This window comes from Neopelma chrysocephalum, unplaced genomic scaffold (assembly GCF_003984885.1).
Source record: "Neopelma chrysocephalum unplaced genomic scaffold, ASM398488v2 Primary Assembly neopelma1_97, whole genome shotgun sequence".
Classification (NCBI taxonomy): Eukaryota; Metazoa; Chordata; class Aves; order Passeriformes; family Pipridae; genus Neopelma; species Neopelma chrysocephalum.
In genome coordinates, this window is record NW_020897760.1 from 6,331,556 (window position 1) to 6,352,752 (window position 21,197).

The 21,197-nt window shown below is 38.4% G+C and overlaps 1 protein-coding gene across 4 annotated transcripts in view; it reads right to left on the reverse strand.

The window, feature by feature from the left end:
• The window catches only part of ABCA4 (ATP binding cassette subfamily A member 4), a 76,433-nt gene that overhangs the window by 17,817 nt on the left and 37,419 nt on the right, over positions 1–21,197 (reverse strand). For 2 of the 4 annotated variants that reach the window (XM_027694271.1, XM_027694274.1), the window contains 16 exons: positions 19,536–19,740; positions 17,202–17,300; positions 14,927–15,151; positions 12,158–12,335; positions 10,688–10,819; positions 9,837–9,976; positions 8,750–8,887; positions 8,297–8,484; positions 7,254–7,344; positions 6,441–6,646; positions 5,968–6,016; positions 5,201–5,442; positions 4,655–4,779; positions 3,863–3,961; positions 2,657–2,846; positions 339–433 (listed from right to left, as the gene is read on the reverse strand). In XM_027694271.1, coding sequence (XP_027550072.1) covers positions 339–433; positions 2,657–2,846; positions 3,863–3,961; positions 4,655–4,779; positions 5,201–5,442; positions 5,968–6,016; positions 6,441–6,646; positions 7,254–7,344; positions 8,297–8,484; positions 8,750–8,887; positions 9,837–9,976; positions 10,688–10,819; positions 12,158–12,335; positions 14,927–15,151; positions 17,202–17,300; positions 19,536–19,740 — 2,402 coding nt within the window. The remainder of the gene's footprint in view (positions 1–338; positions 434–2,656; positions 2,847–3,862; positions 3,962–4,654; positions 4,780–5,200; positions 5,443–5,967; positions 6,017–6,440; positions 6,647–7,253; positions 7,345–8,296; positions 8,485–8,749; positions 8,888–9,836; positions 9,977–10,687; positions 10,820–12,157; positions 12,336–14,926; positions 15,152–17,201; positions 17,301–19,535; positions 19,741–21,197) is intronic. The other 2 variants (XM_027694272.1, XM_027694273.1) reach the window with 2 other exon arrangements.

Consider the following 21,197-nt stretch of genomic DNA (forward strand, 5'->3'; position numbering starts at 1 on the left):
TCAGGGAGACAAACTAGTATTTCTGCAAGGCAGTTCACCATGCTGTGCAAAGGCACCGTTTTTCTCACCATTAACACAGTCACCATCAACATGGCTTTCCATCAACACTGAAACAAGTCTGCCTATAAAGGAGTACCCAATTATACAAATGGGTATAACTGAAAATATTTAACTCCTTTAAAATCAGCCTCTCCTAGTCTTACATCGGAAATATGGACATTGTGCTCAAGTCTACAGAACACTGTGGTAAATCAGCTGCTATGTTTATCATTAAATAAGAGTTTCATGGCCAGGTACAAAATACTGCATGTGAAAAATAAACAGAAATTAATCCTTACCTTCCTTTTATCAAAGTGGGATATGTTTTCACCAGAAAATCTGAAATATTTCTATGGGTCAGGTCTTGAAGAATTTCTGTGCTGCGTTGCACTCTCTGGCAAGAAATGAAAACCTAATCAATCACAGTAAAATTTACAGTGTCTAAAGCTATTAACTAAGACTTTGTCAGGAAAACAGCAAAAGTAGCTTTGATTCAGATAAAATGCTCAGGTTTGTAGTATCACTGAAAGAGAGTAGGTCATTCACTTTCTGGCCCAAACATACTTTACTAAGACTTCAGAAGAAATCAAGTTTGTGATGCATGACACAAAACAGTTGCACTTCACTCTGAAACTGTTATTTGCAACACAGGTCAGGCTTTTTCTTATGTGTGAAAGAAGGAAGCTTTTCAAACAAACTGAGGTCCCAGTAAAAAAAAAAAAAAAAAAAGGTAGTTTTCTACACTTTAGCAGCTTTAGGTAAAAATTAATATGAAAACTTCGCCTTCAATAGCACATGAGATACTTTTAATGAAAATTACTCTTTTTTTTTCATTTTTGTAAATGAAAATCATGCCACATGACAAAGTTGTTGAGTCTTTTGTAAATACAGGATCACTGTGAAAAGCAAGATCTCACACTTGCTGAGTTTATCCCAAGGTAGAATATACTTTGAAAGGTTCCTGGGCAGTTTCAGAGCGCAAAGCTCGCAGCCTGAAATGATCTGATAATGTCCTAGAAAGAAGTCTAATGAACTTTCCAGAAGTTCCTACAGTTGTCCACAGAGAGACAGTGCCGGATGACACAGAAGACACATTACAGATGTCTAGCTGATTCTAGACAGGAAGACTGGAGGCATCTTCATAGTGCTTTCATTAAATGAGTTGTCCATGCTTAGACATAATTTGCAATTATTTACATACTGTGCCTTCCCTGCAGACTCAAATATGAACTGTTTCATTCTGACAAGTTATACAAAACTATAATATCCTTCAAAATTATCAGGATAATGTTATAATAACCACATTTCATCTAGAGGACTAGAATCCCCACAAACAAATAAAAAAACTTACATCTTACTTGGAATCGAAGTTTTAGACTAAAGTTCTCTGAAAAACACTAGCATGTGATTAGCAAAATTCAACTCTGTCTCTTAGACAGGGATTACTTGGAAATCAGAAATAACTTGGGATGCTGTAAGTCAATGCAACCTCTTTATTAAGTTTTTTTTTCTTCAAAAACAGGAATTCTACAGTTATTTAAAACAATTGTTGTTTTACGAACAGTGATAGCGAGATCAAAGCAAGTTGAGTCAGTATTTTTAAGAGATCATGTCACTGAAAGTGTTGTAATGACCACCCCTGGAATGTTTAAAAAATGTCTAGATGTGGCAGTTGGGGATACAGTTTAGTGGTGAAGATGCACTGCTGGGTTAATGGTTGGACTTGATGATCTTAGAGTTGTTTTCTAAACTTAACAATCCTATGATTCTATAAAAACCAGAAATATTTTAGCCATTTGGCTAATGTGTGCAGCCTGGCAAGCGGGAATATTAAAGCCAAGCAGTGTGCATGGCGAGACATTAAATTAGCGAGCTATTGCTCTGAAAGTGGCTGCATTTCTGTTTAATTTCTTAGAAAAGCATTTATAAAATGTAAACACTAACAGGCTGTAATTTTCCTTTGCTCTTGAAAAGAGCAAGCACATTTTATAAAGGGCATTACTAAGATCATAGGAGCAGGTGGGAATGTAGCTCTGTTCTCCTCCATACAGCATCAGCGGTTATTAAATTACTCACGTCCACATACATGCATACAAACATTCATTTTGCCAGCTTAGAACATTTTTTCTACAAATGGAACTGAAAGACACAGAAAAAAATAATACTTTGGGGCTGACTGAATATTAATTTTTCTGTTTTAATGAGCTGACCCCACTTCACGTTTTTGAAAACTGTGAAATTTTTCTTCATTTTCTTTCCTCTTTCTCCCTCCTTCCCTTCTTTAAAGAAAGGTAATCTTCTAAATAGAATTTTCATTGAGGAAAAAGAAAGTAATATTTTTAAAGATTATGCAACAAATCATTAAAATTTTTGTGATTTTCTCCTACATGAAAAGTTTGCAATTTGGATGAAAAGAGTAATCAAATTTAATTTCAATGGGCAAGGTTTTCCAATATCTCTGAAACTGAATTCCAAATCTCAGCAATTCTTGCTCCCTTAAAAAAATGTACTCAATGCCTTCCATGTATATTTAGCATGGCAAGGTACTCACACAATAATCCCTCTTCCAGCACTTGCCATGAAACTTCTACAAAGATTTATAGCATAAGCACTCAACCTGTGGTGGTGGGAGGCCTCCTGCCCCTGCAGGACATTCTGGCAGCATGGTGAGTTTCTTGTGAGTGCTGCACTTGCAGGAAGGTGATGGATTCTTGGGGCTCCACTCTTGGCTCAGCAGCAGGCTGCTTAGGTTAGGATGAACAGCAGGTGTGTTCCAGGCAGTTGGCATATTATTGCATGCGTAGTTCCTGTATAGAAGAACAGAGCTTTAAGCTGTACAGAAATAACAGTTCATGAGAACTCACATATCCACAAAATCACAATGCTCTCAGAAGCCATTCCCCTCTCAGCCCTTATCCTGTGAGTTACAAATAAGAAGAGCATCTTAGGGTACTTGGTAAACATGAAAAAATATAATCTCCTCCCACATCTCTCCCAAGTTTACTGTCTTTGGGTTGCAGATGGGACACTGAAGGAACAAGGGGATTATGTTTGACCCATTAGTACACATGAAATCTGCAGTGGACATACATCTTTGTGAAGAAATTATCCTTTTCCTTGCTCATGTAGCATCTTTTCTCTTTTTAAAGTTTCCTCTTTGTTCCTGCTGTACCAGGTAGAGAAGAGGAAAGGGAAAAGAGAGGACAGCCAGAAAAATCACGTTGCTGGATATAATGACTAGGAAAGAGGCAGGACAAATGGAACAAATGTCAAAGCATAGCAAGCCAGTGACAAATGGCTCCAAAGCAGGACTCACAGGCAGGTACAACAAACAAAAGTTGAAGTTAGAGCTCTACTAATGCTGCCCTCACTTCAGAGTGAGAATAGTTTCAAATCATAGACATCATCCTATTGATTCTTCCCAATTTGAGCGATTGCTGAAGTTACTGCTTCCACACACACCAGTGGGAACAGGAAGAACCTGAAGGGACTCACACATGAAAGTGCCAGGGAAGCTGTGAAGATTTGGGCCCACTGACCTACTGATATAAATTTCAAGATTGCTTAACTCTCAATACAAGGCTACATCAGCTAGTTTCCAGTTAGTCACACTGAGCACTGCAAATCATTCCTGATCTAATGGCCGTATTGTCTTGCTGTTTGTCTGTTACTTTTGACCTGATACTAGATATTATTGCCAACAACGTATCTGAAGCATTGGCTCAGTGAAAAGTCAAGCCAATTCATTCTTGTTTCACTACTCAAGTTCTACCAGTAATACTCTGCTAGGCTCTTGTTCAAGAGAAATTAGCTAGCAACTTACGGAAGAGGCTGATTCTTCATGCAGCGATTTCCAAATCCTGGTTTATTCAAGAAAGCATGAGTAAGGGAGACCATCTGCTCATTGCCAGGACGTTCATTGCTAAGGGGATAAAATAGGACTCTATAAAATATTTTTTCAAACCGTTGTACTGGAATATGCATAGGAACTAGAGAAGAACAGTCATATGGCAGAACCAACTGCCCCTCTCCAAATGCTGATAATTCAATTGTTTTATTTTTTAATGTAAAACCCCAGAACCTTCCGAAATGGTTAACAGGATAAACAATGGTCCTTTTCTCCTAATAGTAAGGCATAACTTCTGACATAGTCCAACAGCAATATTCTTCAAAAAAGCTTGAATCTTCATTTCTGTCCTCTCAGCACTGTACTGTCAGTAATCAGAAGATGAAAAACATATTCTGCATTTTCATTTGCTGAGATCTGGATCTCCTGTTAGGCAGGATATGTAATTTTATAAGTATAGAGACTACGAATTCAGGCAGGAAGAAGAGACTACAAAAGATAGCAAGGTATTTGAAGGACTATTTGTTAGATGGATTAACAGCTGTATTCTCTACTTGCACAAATTTTGTGCTATTTTAAATCTGTTGATTCCAGTGGAGTTAATCTATTTTTTTATATCACAGTGAGAAAAGCCCAATGGGACAGGGTCCCATGATCCTAAATGATCTTAAATGATCTTAAATCTCCCATGATCCTAAATGGTCCCCCATGATCCTAGGGAGGAAAAGGTGTATATATGACAGATGTACTTTAAGTGATTCCTCTTACCTGAAGAAAGTAAACTGTTGTCCATAGATCCAAGGGTGTAATGTTAAGGCGGGATATTCTCCAAATGGAGGAATAATGACTGTAAGTATTAGAGACAGCAACACAAAACTAGAAGGGAGAACAACCTGCAGGGAACAAGAAAATTTCACATTAAGTTATTATATATACATTGTAGATTGATTCTATACCCATCTCATAATATATGTAAACACCCGAGGGACAGCAGGAACACACAGATCCAATATAGTTTAGCTCCTGAACATCAACAATTCACTTTCCAATGCTTTCACTTAAGATTCTGGTTGTCATAGAACAGTATTATGTTAAAAATAAAATGTTGGGCTACTAGTGATTGAATTGTGAACTTGGTGCAGGTGAAAGTCTCCAGGCAGAAAGAAATAGAAGAGGCAGAAGAGTTGGAATCATAATTACACAGTTAGAAACACTGTTATCCATTTGCAGTATCTCTATTGCTTTCTACTGGTGGAAAGACAGTGTTGAGAATGTTGTGGGAAAGAATCAAGAACAGCAAAAGTCAGTCAATACCTGGGCTAGGAAGTCCCTGTGGCTGCGGGAGGCACGCTGGAACCGTTTGATGAGCAGTGCTTTGATCTGCTGATGTACAAGCTGAAAACCTTTATATTGTCGTGACCCTTTGCCTTCATTTTGATCTCCTGCTTTGCCTACCGGCATTCGAGAAGTGTCATTAGTTTTCAGTGTGATTTGTTCAGCTGGTTTGTTCTCAGTAGGTGTTTTGCCAAGAGTAGAACCATTTTCTTGAGTGTCTCCTAGGTTAAGATGAGGAGCAGCAGATAAGACACTTTATCCTCCATACATGAAGTAGCACAAATATTTTAATGATCTCCAGATTTTACCAACTGTATATATCACATCACAAGATTGTTTTATTACAACTGTTTTCACTGTGGATGTATTTAGTGACATCAGGAGGTTAAGACTCCTCTTACTCAGCAGGATGAACAAGTTAATCATGTCTGTAGTTTATGGACTAATGGACAGGAAAGTACTTTTTATAAAACTACTAAAATCATTGACATCTGAGTGCTTGACACTACACTCTTATTTACATAGTTAAGAACCTCATCTAATCTAAATCCAAGTCTTTCTGCTGACTTAATCTTGTTTCTCTGATATCATGTCAGGCCCTAAAAACAGATACTTGCTGACTAAATTCATTTTGTCAAAAAACGCTATACAAAGACTGAAAGTTCTGATGCTCCTCTTTACAGGGTGTTCAGAATAAAGAACAGTCCCAAGAAAAGTCTATCAAATACAGATTCATGGATCTATACCTGTTTTTTGCATTCCAGGGTCAGCTTCTGTTGTGACCTTTAGGAAAACCTGCCATAGACAAATATATCTCTCGGTTAAGAAAAGAACAATTGCAATTATCTGACCTTTAAAACATCATCCTTCAATGTAACAGAAAAAAAATTTGGATACCTTTTCAGTACTTCAACTTATTATACAACCAGAGGTCTCTTATTAAATACCTCAGAAAATTAATGAATGAACAAAGGTACAAAAAAAAAAAGGACATATTTCAGGTTAATGAGTCATGTTCCACAGGGCTACAATGACGTAAGGCTTGGATCCTTTCTCTATGCCCTTCTCAAAGATTCTCTGAGTGTGCCACAGTATATGTGAATACGTTTTGAAGGGGATATTAGGAATCATGAATTACGTGTTTAAGACTAGGAAATGTCTCAGTAAACATTTTGGTGGTTTACGGTAAGATCAGCAAGTATTTTCATTTGCCTGTTACCTCTTCAAGTGGTGTGTCTGAAACTCCAAAACTGCTGAGTCCCAGGTCATCCAGTGTTTCCTCCAGTTCTCTGAAGAGACTGGCATAAGATCGCTGTTTAAAGTTTTTATTGGGCAAAAGGTAAATGAGTTCCTGACCAATGCTTTCAATTAATTTTGCTTCTGGAATATGATGGTGAATTACTTCTGCTAGCTCATTTAGATCTCCTGTGAAAAGTCAAAACAGTGTTCATAGAATGAATATTTAACCATTCTAAGCATGATTTCAAAAGCTGTTGTTTGCCAATGTAAAAGGGGACTGCTTTATCACATAACTCACAGATATCTCAGTTAATTCTGTACTAGACTGGGCTATGTTGCTATTAATGCTTTGGAACTATGTAGCAGGAAACTATTTCAGGTTCGTTAATAAAGCACAATGAAATCTTCAGGAATATCTACTTAAGTTTTTCTCCTTTGCAGAAAAGTAATTTTTTTTTTCTGAGAAAATCAGTTTCCTTTGCTCTAGAAATGCTTCGGTTTTCATTACCAAATTACACATTTTGGTGCAGAGTAGTTCAAAACTCTATACTTTGCTTCTAAGCACACAAAATTCCATTTCATCATCTGTGCCTGAGAACACATATACACCAAATAGGGGCAATAGTAACCAAAATCACAGAGAAGCCTTATCAAATTCATGTTACAATACTATACAAATGTTAGACACAAGGACCGAAGAAGAGGCCTGAGCAGCATAGGTCTGTAAGATAAGACTGCAGCATAACAGAAGACATAGCTATGTGCAGGAATGATGAACCATCCCACTTCTTACCATCCAGTTCCAGCTCTGGAGCTCCTTCTTCATCCCTGTGCACACAGCTGGAGCAGGAACAGGAGCACCCAGATCCACAGCTACAAAGTGACTAGCATGGACAAGGAACAAAGATGAAAGTGCTTCAGATACACACAAAACAGGATGTAAGGGTTGTCAGTATTTGAACAGCTTGAAAAATATATCCAGAACATCTTGAACATACTAGACTGAAAGTCATCTGAAGACTGGATTAAGCAATGCAGAAAACATAATTCCACCTGCACAAATCATACCTGTCCATTCTAAATTGCATACAAAATGCCTGGGGAAATGCAATCAGCAGTGGCCATGAGTATACAGACTGTGTTGCTACTAAGTCTGGAAGCACAACTAGCAGCAGAAATAATCCAGAACTCTACTTGTCAAACTGTGTGAGGTTGGTTTAGCTGTGAATAAATGTAGACTCTTCTGGTGTCTGAGCTACTTACTTAAACTATATAATGTTTAAAATCAGTGTATGGCAAAAGCAAGCATCAGAAAGACCTGTATATGGACAAAGGCAACTTGAGAGTTGGAATTGTTCAGCCTGGAGAAGAGAGGGCTCCAGGGAGACCTTCCAGCACCTTCCAGCACTTAAAAGGGGCTACAAAAGAGATGGAGAAGGACTTTTTTACAAGCATGTAGCGATAGAACAAGGGGGAATGGCTTTAAACTGAAAAGGGATAGGGTTAGAAGAGATATTAGGAGGAAATTCTTCATTGTGAGAATGGTGAGGCACTGGAACAGATTGCCTAGAAAAGCTGTGGATGTCCCATCCCTGCAAGCGTTCAAGGCCAGATTGGATAGGGCTTTAAGCAACCTGGTTTAGTGGAAGGTGTCCCTGCCCATGGCAGGAGGGTTGGAACCAGATGATTTTTAAGGTTTCTTCCAACCCAAATCATTCTGTGATTCTGTGCTTTCTGTTTTGTACACTGTCTCAAGCAGCACCTAATTGCTTTTTACCTTGGTGCAGTGCAAGTATTTTTGAGATTACATGTGCAGGGAAGGAGATACATACTTACTGTAGCCCTTCCAATTCTTGTGTTTCTCATCTTGCGAACAAGAGTGAGATAGAAGCCAGAGCCGAAGCAATTCTTTAGGAATACAGGAGAGCCTGAGCAGAAGAGTTTCCCTTGGGATATGATGGCTACTCTGTCTCCAAGGATGTCTGCCTCATCCATATGATGGGTTGATAGGATGATGGTTCTGCCTAGAAGGAACAAGGATGAATGTTCCAGACTTTCTCTGGAACTCAAAGTCGTGCTTAGTTTTTTTGTCAATTAGTGCAGGGTTTTCTTTGCACCAAAATCAGGTCCCAGGTTTGCCACAACCATAGGTATCTGTCCAAAGAATCTTGTTTGCTTGCTTTCATATCCCACTACTCCTGACAGTTTACACAGCAGGCACGTGCTGCGTCTGACAAGTTTTAAAAAAACCCAACAGAATTGAACAATTTCTACTCTCAAACTTCTTACCTGAGCGATACTTCAGCAGAAGATCCCAGATAGATCGCCTGGAATATGGATCAACTCCAGAAGTGGGCTCATCCAACACTACCACTTTTGCTTCACCCACAAAAGCAATGGCAACAGACAGTTTCCTTTGCATTCCACCTACCAGAGGACAGACACATCCAGGAGTCTAAGATGAGTTACATATGTGGTAGGTATCTATTTACATTGCTTTTTGGTGTGGGGACAAACTGCTACAAATAAAACAAAACCCATCCTCAGACAAATATTTCTGCGAAGTCAAATCAATAGTAATTTTTCTTCCGAAGTTCATAACAGCTTGCTCCATTTCTATATATATATATCTCTATCTTTTTCATCTATACCTTGCATTTTCTGCTTCTTGTCAGAAGCAAAAGCAGGAAGATATGAGGTTTTCAGGTTCTTTTGTAAAACTAGCCCACTTTTACAGTTGCAATCAGGACAAAGTAGTTTAAGAACACCTGCCTGTTTATTCAAATCAGCTTTTGAATCTAAAAGTGAGAGTTGTACAAATATGCTATGTGGATTTGGACCTTTAGAATGAAAGAAATTACTCCTAACAAATAATACGGTATTACAGAGCACTGATCCAAACAGTGGGGTAGCATGATAGTATAATATTTCATTCGCCTTGAAGTAATAGAACATTGTATTTTGTTTTTTCCCTATATTAACCAATTTTTAACATATATTTCTTTAAAAGTAATGGCTTTAAGTATATTCAAATTTGTTGTATATTTCAAAGAAATGGAAGCTTCAGGGACAGGTTGTGCCAGCTTTACTACTTGTACAGTTCCATTTACTCTTTGAGAATAAAGACCTCTCCAGTGTACATTCATGTGTCAGAATATGGCCTCAAACACGTAACTCAAATAATAATTGCCCCAAGGCCAGGTTGGATGGGACTGTGAGCAACTTGGTCTCTAAGTGGAAGGTGTCTCTGGCCATGACAGGGGGATTGGAACTAGATGATCTTTAAAGTCCCTTCCAACTTAAACCATTCTGTGATTCTGCGAAAGACAAAGAAAAGGCAGCAGGAAAAACCATCTTAGAACATTCATGTGGGCACCTGACAAATTCTGAGCCTCTTCATTCCTTTTATGGGTGAGGCCTGTATCTTCTAGCATTGTTTCCAGCTCTTGCTCAGCTTCATCCCTGGATCTTCCTTTCAATTGAGAATAAAACAAGATGTGCTCTGCTACAGTAAGGCTGTGAAATCAGACAGAAAGGCACCAAGACAATTTAAATGAATGAGCTGGGTTCTTTTCCCAAGCAGCAATAAATTCACTCTAGCTTTATCATGCTAAAGAAGAGAGGTTGCATTACCCTAGAAGATCTTCTTCAGGATCAACACACTTCACTTGGATGTCATAGGCTCTTTCTCTGCCTTTTCAAAGCAGAACCTGCTACTAAAGGAACAGGTATAGCAGGCATCAAACCATCCATTTATAGGAATAAAATGGGAGCTAACATGAGGAGCTGCATTAAGGAAGAGAGTCTGCTGAACAGTCTGTTTGAACACAAACTAATGGTACTGAGAAGGCAGTAAGTGGTTGTGTGGTAGTGCAAAATGGACAAAAAAGTTTCCCGCTACTGCACTGTCAACTTGGATTTTTTTCTTTAGGAGTCCTAAATTGTAGTGTATGAAGGCTCAGGATGGACTCCTGCTAACTCACACTGCAAGAGAAAACACCAAGACCACTCTCATTTTCCTAAGAAAATACTGTGCTTCCGGCAAAATGATGCAGGAGATTTCTACTGCAGAAGGACAACACTTATCCCATGTGAGTGTTAAGAGATGAAGAAGTGCTCCTGAAACACATCTACTGCCAGCACAGTAAGAGAAACAACACAGGCTTTGGGCATTTTCACACAAGCAGACTGGGATGCTTCTTAAAGCTGGTATGGAACGATACTTACTGATTGAACAAGATGTTGTGCTGTGGGCACATGCCTATTCTGTCCCGAACAGAGTCCATGTGAGTCTGAATATCCAGACCGCCAATCAGCACAGTTCCAGACGTTGGTGGGAAGAGGCCTGTCAGTATTGACCTGGGAAAATAGAAAGAGGAAATTCCCAGTCTCCTATCTTTCTGGGTTAGATTAGGAAGCTACATTGCATGATTCCACTAGATGGAGCATGCTGATCTCTTACTACAGGCCTTGATGAAACAAATCCTGTGAAAAGCATGCATGAAAGTACTCTTGCCCTGCTACAGAGAGAATCTGCTAACATAATTCTTGATATATCTGTCTGTATGATTCTGGCTTCCATGAAAAAACTGTTTTAGTCAGTTCCTCTGTTTCAGGTAGCTTGTTCAGCACGTTACATCATCCCTATGTACAAAGGGGTCTAAAACGAACCTCACTAGGATGAAGATATAGAAAAATGGTTTGAGGTCTCTGGCCATACTGACTTATGCCCTACACCTTTATTTTCTATAAAACAGAAGGGCACCAAACGTTATGTTGCAAATGGGTGGCATCTGTTACTACATTTGGGTGAATATTGGGTTTTTCAGTTCTAAAAAGTTCAAAGCGATACAAATTTTTTGCTTTATCAAGAGAACAAAAAAACCCAAGGTTACAAAACATTTCAGTAGATTAGAATGCTTTTACTTTGGGTTGAACATATTTCTTGTGGAACTATTAAAAAAATTAAAAAGCAACTTAAAGTGCATTTGAAATAAGAGTATTTTTAATTAAAAAATCCTAAAGTATTCTGCTGGGAAAAGTCATAATGAAACACATTTAGTTCTTTCAACATTTGGTGAACTTGTCACAGATTCATGAAATGTTTTTTCAATAATTAATCCTATTTTGCCAAATAATGTTCCATATAAAGAAAACTAAACATTCCTAGAGTCTGGCTTCCTGGGATGCTAGAGTTCTAGGACAAGAGTAACATTTTAATCTGGACATGGATCTTGCATGCATGTAACCATTTTATTTAAAGAGGGTCTATATTTTATACTTCTTTGCACACAGACCAAAAAATGTGACTGACTTTAAGCCGGTTAGAGAAATCAAGAACACATGGAATGTGGTGGCTTGCAAATCTTCAGCCCTTTCAGCCAGAAGATCCTTCTTCTTCACCTAAGGGTAGTTTGGCCATGGGAAACGAATTCTGGGAGAGAATACTGCTTCCTTCTCTTTAGACTTTCACTTGTTTGTGTCATGCATTGCCTCCCTCCCAGGGCTTTAGCTAATCCAGGATATGTTCTCTGTGCCTAGGGGCAGCATTTCCCTGTCTGGAAAAAGCCTGATGCTGTGTCTTAAGCCAGCTGCAGGGGTGGAGAGAGAAAAGGAAAGAGTGAAAAGAGAAGACTGCTCCTTGGGATATAGCAATAGAGCACAGCCCTGGATTTGCTTCTAAAATAAGAGACTTACATGGTTGTTGTCTTTCCTGCTCCATTGTGACCAAGGAAGGCTGTGATTTGACCCTCATAAAATGTAATATTCATCCCATCTACTGCTGGCTTGGACCTGTTTGCAAAAATCTTCACAAGGTTCTGAATGCATACTCCTGGAATCAGTCCTGTTGGCTCAGGCTCAAAGAAGGTATTTACTTGAAAGGCAAAAAATTAAGAATGAAAAGAGAATAAAAACACCTGTTTTAACCCTAGTTTGATGATGACACATCAGTAAGTGCAGAAGCAATAGCATATACCCAGTAAAACACACCATCATGTTCCAGGGCCAGATTCTCCAAGTCACACCAGTACCAAACTGATGCCAGATTTCTAATTGCAGTGCAATTTATTTAGATTTACCCTCATATCAATGTCAGGAAAAGTGAAGCCCAGAATTGTGGTGCTCTGTGGAGAGGTATCTCATTGGATCAGGTGAAGCTGAACATGATTTCTGTTCTAATTGTGTAGCTGGAAGATTATTTGGGATTGTTTTCTGAAGATACTTAGGCTGAGAGATTACATTAAACAAACAGCAGGTTGCCTTTCTAGTCAGGCTGAAATCTGCCATTCAAATAATCTGTCCAGCTGTGCATTCTTTGACCATGATGCTTAAAAAATCTCCCCAGAACACAAACAAAACACAACAAAAAAAAAAATTACCTTCAATCCTGGTAGGTGAAATTTACCCCATTGCTGAGGCCAGCTCAGGATTTAGACAGTACCTAACAGGAACACTACATGAGATGGCTTTGTCTCAGGATTAAAAATGCATTATTGTAAATAGCACCATCAGGATGTTTTATTACATCAGCTTCTAGACAAAACAAACTTCCTTTGAAGTAAATTAAGCCCTTGGGCAATATGAATTATGGGAGTTGAGAAATTGAAACTAAAGACCCTGTCCACTTTTGTTTACACAGAATGCTTCAGGCTTTGTAGGGAGGCTTGTTTTGCAATTCCAGTTTACTTAAATTGTTCAGTACCCAGCACGCCTGTGTGGAGAGCAGCCAATACCATCTGGGCAAAACCAGCCCCACCTCCTTCAGTAGCTTGTGTGACTGTCACTATAGACAACACTCAGGAAAAAGTCCCAAATATGTTGGATATGAGAGAGCTGTGTATGTTACAAATCAGATGAAATAATCAATCTAGAATGGGTAGTTTCATTTTAAATAAAATTATGTTTATAGATAACTTTTCTTTTGCTTTGTGAATCTGGGTTTCCATTTACCTTACTGGGACAAATACAAACATCTCTCTATTGACAGAAGTTCTCATCGAGTCTGGCTAAATACTTATGCATATATTGGCAATTGAGGCACCTTCCTTGGTTTTATATGTATCATGAGCTCAATTAATATTTGTCTGCAAGACTCACTCACAAGTTCTGAGGCAAATTCTCTGATGATCTCCCCCAGTATCTGCTTTGCATCACCTGAAGGACACTGGTGGAGGGTTAAGCTCCCTTTTTTTTTTGCGATTCATATTTCTCCATTCTGATTCTCTATCCTCTGTGCAATTTTGGGCCATTTAGGTCTTTCTTCAGAGATGCCATCACTGGGGGGATGTGGATAGGTGTTGGTGAAAGCTCTGCTTAAAATGTATCAAGCAATTAGGATATATTTACAGCATCTGCCCTGCTCTGCCAACTTGTGCTAGTTTTGGAGTTAAGCTGTTAGAACTATTCTATTTCCAATTCCATTACTCTTATGTGAAGCACTAGCTCTTACATGAAACCATTCTGGAAACTAGGTCTGGTTTTGGCTTCTCCACAAGCCTCCTAGTTCCTGTGTGGGTGGCTGAAAGGGAAGACGGGCTTTTTTTTGTGCAGTGACAAGCAAAAAGTCCTTCCTCTGTGGCCATGGAGCAGCTGGAACATGGGAACTGATGAATACAGCACCACAAAGATAAGGCAGTATTAGGAGAAGATTGGCTGAAAGAACCTTTGACCTCTGCCTGTCTTTTTTCTTTTGAAGTCCTGTCCTGTTTCCATTCACCCTGAATGCATGTTTTCAGTGCCTACGTGAGGAGCTCTGATGGCCCCACTTTTATCTTCAGCTTTTCAAGAGAGTCAAAATGGGCTCAGAGCTGCCAGTAGCAGTTACTTGTGCTACAGAATCCACATGCATTCCTCTGAGCATCACATACAAAAAACTCCTCTGGCTCCCCACAAAAAGACATTGGGACTTGAAAACAAGGCAGGTCATTCAGGAATTCTTAGGTGGTGGCTAATGTCAGCATCAGAAAAGGGTGCAGACAGACACACAGAGCACTTCAGATAAATCCCTTTGAAACCAGCCTTTCCCTACAGATGCAAGACCCACTAAAGATAGACGAAAAAAAAGGAGGAGGGGTGGGGCTAGGTGGGAAGAACATTCCTCTCAACATAAGTATTTTTATTGAAGTCATGGCTCTGTTTAATTCTAAGGAGTCAATGCATCTGTCTTTGAAGCTTCCCTCAGCATGAATGCTAACTTGCCAAAGTTAGCCTGCATTTGCACAATAAAAAACAAGTTATGGAGCTCTTCAGGAGGGCAGCTGTCTTATGTGTAGTGGCTAACATATTCTAAGGGATTATGAATGTAGAGGAATCAGTAAGAGCCAATCTCTGTTATGCTTAGCTCCGGCAGTTGCATGCTATCATCTGTAGCCTACTGGGCTCTTGTAGGTTGGCTCTAATCATTCCTACATGTAGTTTGTTATGAAGTATAATCTCAAAAGTACTCAGGTTGCTCTCTCTCCTTACTATTAATTTCATCTTTGTCCTGGACATCTGTCTTAGGCTTCCCCTGCTCGCCGGGTTCTTTTTCTCGTTTGTGTTTACATTGTTTGTTTTTACCGTCCTTCTTCCCCTGGTTGTCATTCTTTTCTTCTGTTTTTTCAGGTTCTTCAGATTTATTTGTTCTGCTTTCATTTTTTCCCCCTTCCATGGTCTTCTGATCCACACAGCCTTCTGACTCTGGAATTTTTTCTACATAAACCAAAAGTAACCAAGATGTAATGAACCAAAATTTAATATCCTCTTATCTCTAGAGATATTTTGAGGAAAAGGAGGTAGTCCTAAGCTTTGAGCTTTCCAGGAGCATTAACCATCAGTAATTCATTGGGTTAGGAACACAGGATCCAAAACCATCTAGCTTAAAATCTGCTTCAGAGTGTCAAGATCATATATTTAAGGAAGACGACTGACAATTTTGCAATTACAAACTCAGAGTAAGATTCTGACTGATATTAGGTACATGTTTTACATTTTGTCTATGCAGCTCTAGACCAAATTCTTCACCATATGAAGATTCACAGATTATTCTGAGTTGGAAGGGACCCCCAAGGACCATCGAGTCCAACTCTTAAGTGAACAAGAAAGGACATAAAAACATTTCCCAGACTTATAGGGAGTGAGAGGAAGGAAAACAAAATTAAAAGGTTAAATGAAAAGCAAAATACTAAACTGTTACTTAATTTAAGAGCAACAGGGTGGAATGAATGAGTTGATGTTAACTTTTATACAAGAATTTCTGGCTTTCCAGTTTGGCCTTAGCCCTTGCTGCCACAAAAGAAAACAGTCACATAAAATCACTGATTGGGTCAGGCTTGAAGCAGGAAGAACAGTGATGTTCAAAGCAGGAGCCCCTGAACGAACTGTTTACATAACACAAATTTAAGCTGGCAGTCTAGAGTGAAACTAGAACAATTGTAATTTATCAGATGGTCTGGGACTTATTTTTGTTGTGCAATTTCACCCTAACTTTCTGCTATAAGAAATTTTAGCCCACAAAACTGTATAAAATTACCTAGTGTACAAATAGCCACATAAACAAGTTCACACCATCACCTAAAATGGCAAAGTAGAGGATACAAAAGTGGTCCAATAGAAGTAAATTTTAAAAGTACCAAGATAATTTACCAGTTTATCTTAATTTTCAACAGTGAATTTACATTATACGACATTTCCTTATTCAGTTTTCCTCCCAATATATTAACCAGTCACAACAAATTAAGAAAATGCTCAGTATTATCCCTGAAAGAAAGATAGGAGTTGAGAAAAGTTCTACAGTTGTTCAAGTAAGCCCAGACACTGAAGAGTCTTGGTTCTTCAAATAGATAAGAATCACAGTCTCCTACAAAGGAATTAATCAAAGATCGCCTTTCTAATTGTCCCTGCTTGAGAAAACCCAAGGCAATGTTTTGTAGAAGAGAAGATGAAATAACTATCAGCACAATCAGGCAAGTGAGATAATAATAGAATAATTTAGATCAGAAATGACTTCCAAAGGTTCCCAGTTCAATTGTCAAAAAATAGGGTCAATTCAGATCATGGCAACTATCTCAAAAAATGCAGATTTCACAAACTTCCTGAGCAACCTGTTCCAGTGCTCTAACTACCTTCATAACAAATATTTATTTTCTTATATTGAATCAGAATTCCTGTTTTCCAGTTTATATCCATTGCCTCTCATGCTTCCTTTAGACACATCTGAGCAGTCTAGATCTATCTTAGCTTTCTCAAGGCTGAGCAGACCCAGTTCTCTCATCATCTTGTATGTTATGTGCTGCAGCTCCTAATCAATTTAGTGGCTCTTTACTGAGCTTATTCAAGATGGTACAAGTGTGGCATAAATCATGATCTTGCTTAGAAACTGAAAGTAAAAAGACTAAATTAGTGTCAAACTAGATAAAAAAGAATCAGGTTTAGAAAGATGAGGAAACTCAGTGTAAATAAGATCAACATTTCACAAAGGCTGTGTTGAGCAATACCTTGAATGTCTCAAAAAGTGTTGGGTAGAGAGAGTGGGGTCTGATGCTGCTTGTTAACCCACACTTCAAAGGCTCTCAGATGGAACAGGGACTCCACTAATTCTAATAACAGCAGGCCACTCCAAGTTCAAAGGCACCTGCTGAGATTCCCAGTATATGGCTGTCTCTCACCTTTGCAGCAGCTCAGGTAATGGAAATGTTGCATTGCCACCTTTAAGCAGATCAATGAAGTTATTTCTAAACACCTGAGTTTTAAAAGAACTCACCATCTGCAGTTGCTGTTTTCTCATCTTGTGGGTGTCTAGAGCCAAGCCAGTAAGACCTCTGCACAGGGAAATACCAAGGTTGTGGTAGCCCATAGTCCCCTAAAAAAAAAGTAAGTAGGTAAAGTGCACTTCATAACCCCATTTCTCAGTAGGTACAAGTACAATTAAACTAAATCTGAGTATAATTATAAACACTTGCAGTCCTACTGTGCATATCAGAAGGTCAAACCATCCACCGAGTACCTGACAGAACAGATTTTGTTTACAGATATTTTTTTAATTTTTGGGCAGCAGTAAAATATTGAGAAAATATGTGATGTGATTTGCCTTACCTTGGCTTAAGTACAATATAGTTGAATTACAGAATGAAGCTACTCCCTGAATCTTTACCAACCAGGGAGGGGGCAGCTCACTGCTTAAGTGGGATCCTAGCCTCACTCAGTGATTTTCTTTTAAGGCCCACTTAGCGCTTGAGGGTTGACATGAGTGAAAAGCGTTTTATATTTACACTTATTACCCCGGGGCTACATTTACAAGTCACAATGAGAAAAGACACTCTGACTGTTATTTCAGCACACAGCTTTTTAGGAAAAGTAACAACACAGTAATCGTCTTCTTAAGCAAAAGTGGGCTTTTTTTGTCACGGGTTAATTCAGTTTGGGTAAGAGAAAGAACAATAACATTACCAGTTCTTGTCAGGCCAGATCAGAGTTACAGCAAGTCAACACTGCTTTCCTGGATCATACTGATTTATAGAATGCAAGAATTTGAGCTGCTATGTTTAAAACTGGCATCCCTGTGAACCCAGATGTTATTATCCTTGTGCTATTTGTTCAAAATAAGCAAAGGGAGTTTGTAATACTCACTGAAAGATAGTCCATTTTTTTTAATTGAAAACCACTGTTTATGAAAGTGTCTGCCTATTTCTGAATTAACAAATGTTATCTGTATTTCAGGCAACCACTTATACCCCTATTAATGCACACAAATGCTCTGTCTGCATCCACAAACAGTTTGCCTTGCACTTGCTATGGACTGGATTATATCCCTCTGAAACTGGTGGCTAAAATGACAGATTCTTATTCAGGATGAATGCAAAACCCAAGTGAAATTTGTTATGGAGCAGAATGCTCAAATAGCCAAAGCACCATTGTGCCAATGGGAGGTTAGCTGCAGAACACACTTGAGCAGGAACAGAACCATATGACTCAAAGGATTATCCAGGGAACTGGATATGACTCAAAGGATTATCCATAGTAACCTCAAAGACTACAGCATTGATTTGGTAGGTCTGCACATGTGTGACAGAGAAACACCATGAGAAACTCTACTGAAACAGAGGAGCAGAAAGCCAATCAGATACTCAGAGCAAATATTGGGAGGATGCGAAGCTACTAACTAGAAGCCCTGAAAGGTGTTACTTTTGTGTAAAGTGCTGACAGAAAAAACCCTATTTGTATCTATGAACGAAGAAACTGCTGTTGTTTAATTTCTGCTGTGTTCATGGAAATAGTACATTGTCCATTCTTCTTTAAATAAACAGAGTTGCAGAAAAGGAAAAGGAAAAAAAACATCCATCTGCCAAGAACACATTTTGGAACTGCAGTTCGCATGCAGGAGTAATTAATGAAAAGAAAGCTCACTTGCTGGTACAGCATAAGAGTTACATTTATTACACTGTAACAATATTCAATATGAAGTAAGATAACCATTTAAGCTAGAAGGACAAACCATTTTGTCACAAAGAAAGTTCTAGAATTTTGTAATTGATAACAAAAAAAATCCTCTTGTGAACTCACACAAGAACCATGATTCCCCTTTAGAAATAAAATAAATCCAGACATGAACTTTCATAACTGCTTGGGACAAAGTATGTGTCTTAGGAAATAGTACCATCCTTTAAGAAACATTTTGCCTAAGGTGGCCATAATATATATGTGAACGAGAACTGTTACTTCTATATTTTTAAAAATTTAAAGAAATCTCATTAGAAATGGTTGAAATTTCTCAAAAGAAAATGTACACAATTTGGATTTTAACAGATGATATTTTTCTAGATTTATTTTCTATTTAAATTATAAAATGTGACCAGAAATTGCATCCTCCTTTTTACTCTTTCCTCCTTTTTCATTCTTTTCAGGAATAAAACAGGAGAAAGAAAAAAGAAAGAGAGAAAAGTGGAAGACTTAATAAACCAGTGGTGCTAAAGTGGATAAGATAATTGGTCTACAATGTCAAACACCCTGCTTTTACAGTGAATTACTCAGAGACTGATTAGACTAACAGAGTTTACAACAACTACCACCACTTCATATGGAGAAGAAATGGACATACCTGGAAAAATGTTATCAAGATACCAAGAAAGTATTCCATAGAGAAAAGCATCAAAAAGCATCATGTTAATGGAAAAAAGAAAACTATAATCATCTCCTTCCAAGGGACTGGTCCTGATGTTACCCCACTGTAGGCCAAGACCTTGTTCTTCGTAGCGTGACAAGTATTCTGTACCGAAACCAAAAGCTACTTGAGAAAGCAAACTCTGGAATAAAGGAAAAATTACATCCAACTCAGACAGGGGGACATTTTGTAAAAAAAAAAAAGACAACCTTTAGGGACTGGACTTCAAAACTTAATAATGCCTAACAAATGACATGGGAAAAGTTGTTTCACTTTTATATTGACCTGTAATGTTTAATTCTCTGAATGGAAGCAATTCTAAGCAGTTTTTAGCCACAATACACTGAATTCAATCTTGGCTGTACTTTCTTTAACTACTAGTCAACTCTCACAGATTGGGGTTTTTTTCATTAATGTCTCTGTTCAGAAAATACTACAGATGCATCTAGAAGTTTGCAGCATACCCCTTTGCCTATTTTGGAGGAAAAAAATATTTCCTGAGTCTATGGGGAAGGGCCACTATGAGTAACAAGTCAGAAAGTACACCAGATGCTCAGGATAAGGAAAACCACAACCATCCCTTCCCCTGTCATGTCTGTTAGCTGGTTCTCACACAACAAACTAATAAACCAGTAGAATATCTAAATATTGTCTTCAATGTTGCACTGCAAAAATAGAGGAAGAGATATAGTGCTGTTTCACAGGACGTGTAGTTCAGCCAGGAATGCCAGACCTTAGGAAAATGAGGGATCCCAATAGCAACTCTCAGTGAGGCATTTTCATAGTGTGCTATGTAAAGAATCTTTGGTTTTCAGCAATACATTCGTTGTCCTTAAAACTTTAACATTTTACTTCAGGCCCCCTACACATGTACACCCTGCCTTTATCATCCCTGGTAATCAGTTCTTCTTCAGCTGATTAACCTCTGATCAACAAAGGTAAGACAAAAGTAGAGGAACAAATAGAAATATTCATGGCTTCTGGCCAGCAAACATCCTTTCTTACATGGATGCCTCCTCTTTCACTTTAAGGCGAAGAGAGAGTTGTTTTTATGCGTAGACTGTGTGCTACTGTTAGCGTTTCTTCCTAAATCAGAGTCTGTCATAGACCAACCTTACTCATTTCCAGACTTAACGACAAGATCAAGTTTTGCACTTTATTGCCATAATTGGTAGAACTAAAAAAGGTATATACCACATCTGTATAGTACATCTGTTAAGAAAGCTGATTAATAGCCATATTTACACTTAGGCATAGCTTTCAAAGTGTTCTGTTTTCTTTCTTCCTTTTTCTATAGATTTCCTAGTGCAAGGGGAGAAGGCAGTTCTTCTACCTCTGCTGTTAGAATGCTCAGTAAAGATGGGGAGACTGGCCTCAAACACCCTTCCTGTTTCATTGAGCAACAAAAAATCAGTCTGAATAATTTTGTAAGATCACAGTTCCATTTCAAAAAACTTCAAGAAGTTTCCAGCTCCTCTGACTTGTTATGTATCTTAGCTAAAATGGAAGAGAACCAACAAGGAAGCACTGTGTGGAGAATGTCTACAACTGCTTAGATGAAAAGTATTTCTCAGAGCTTTGGCACTTGGGTTCAAATCC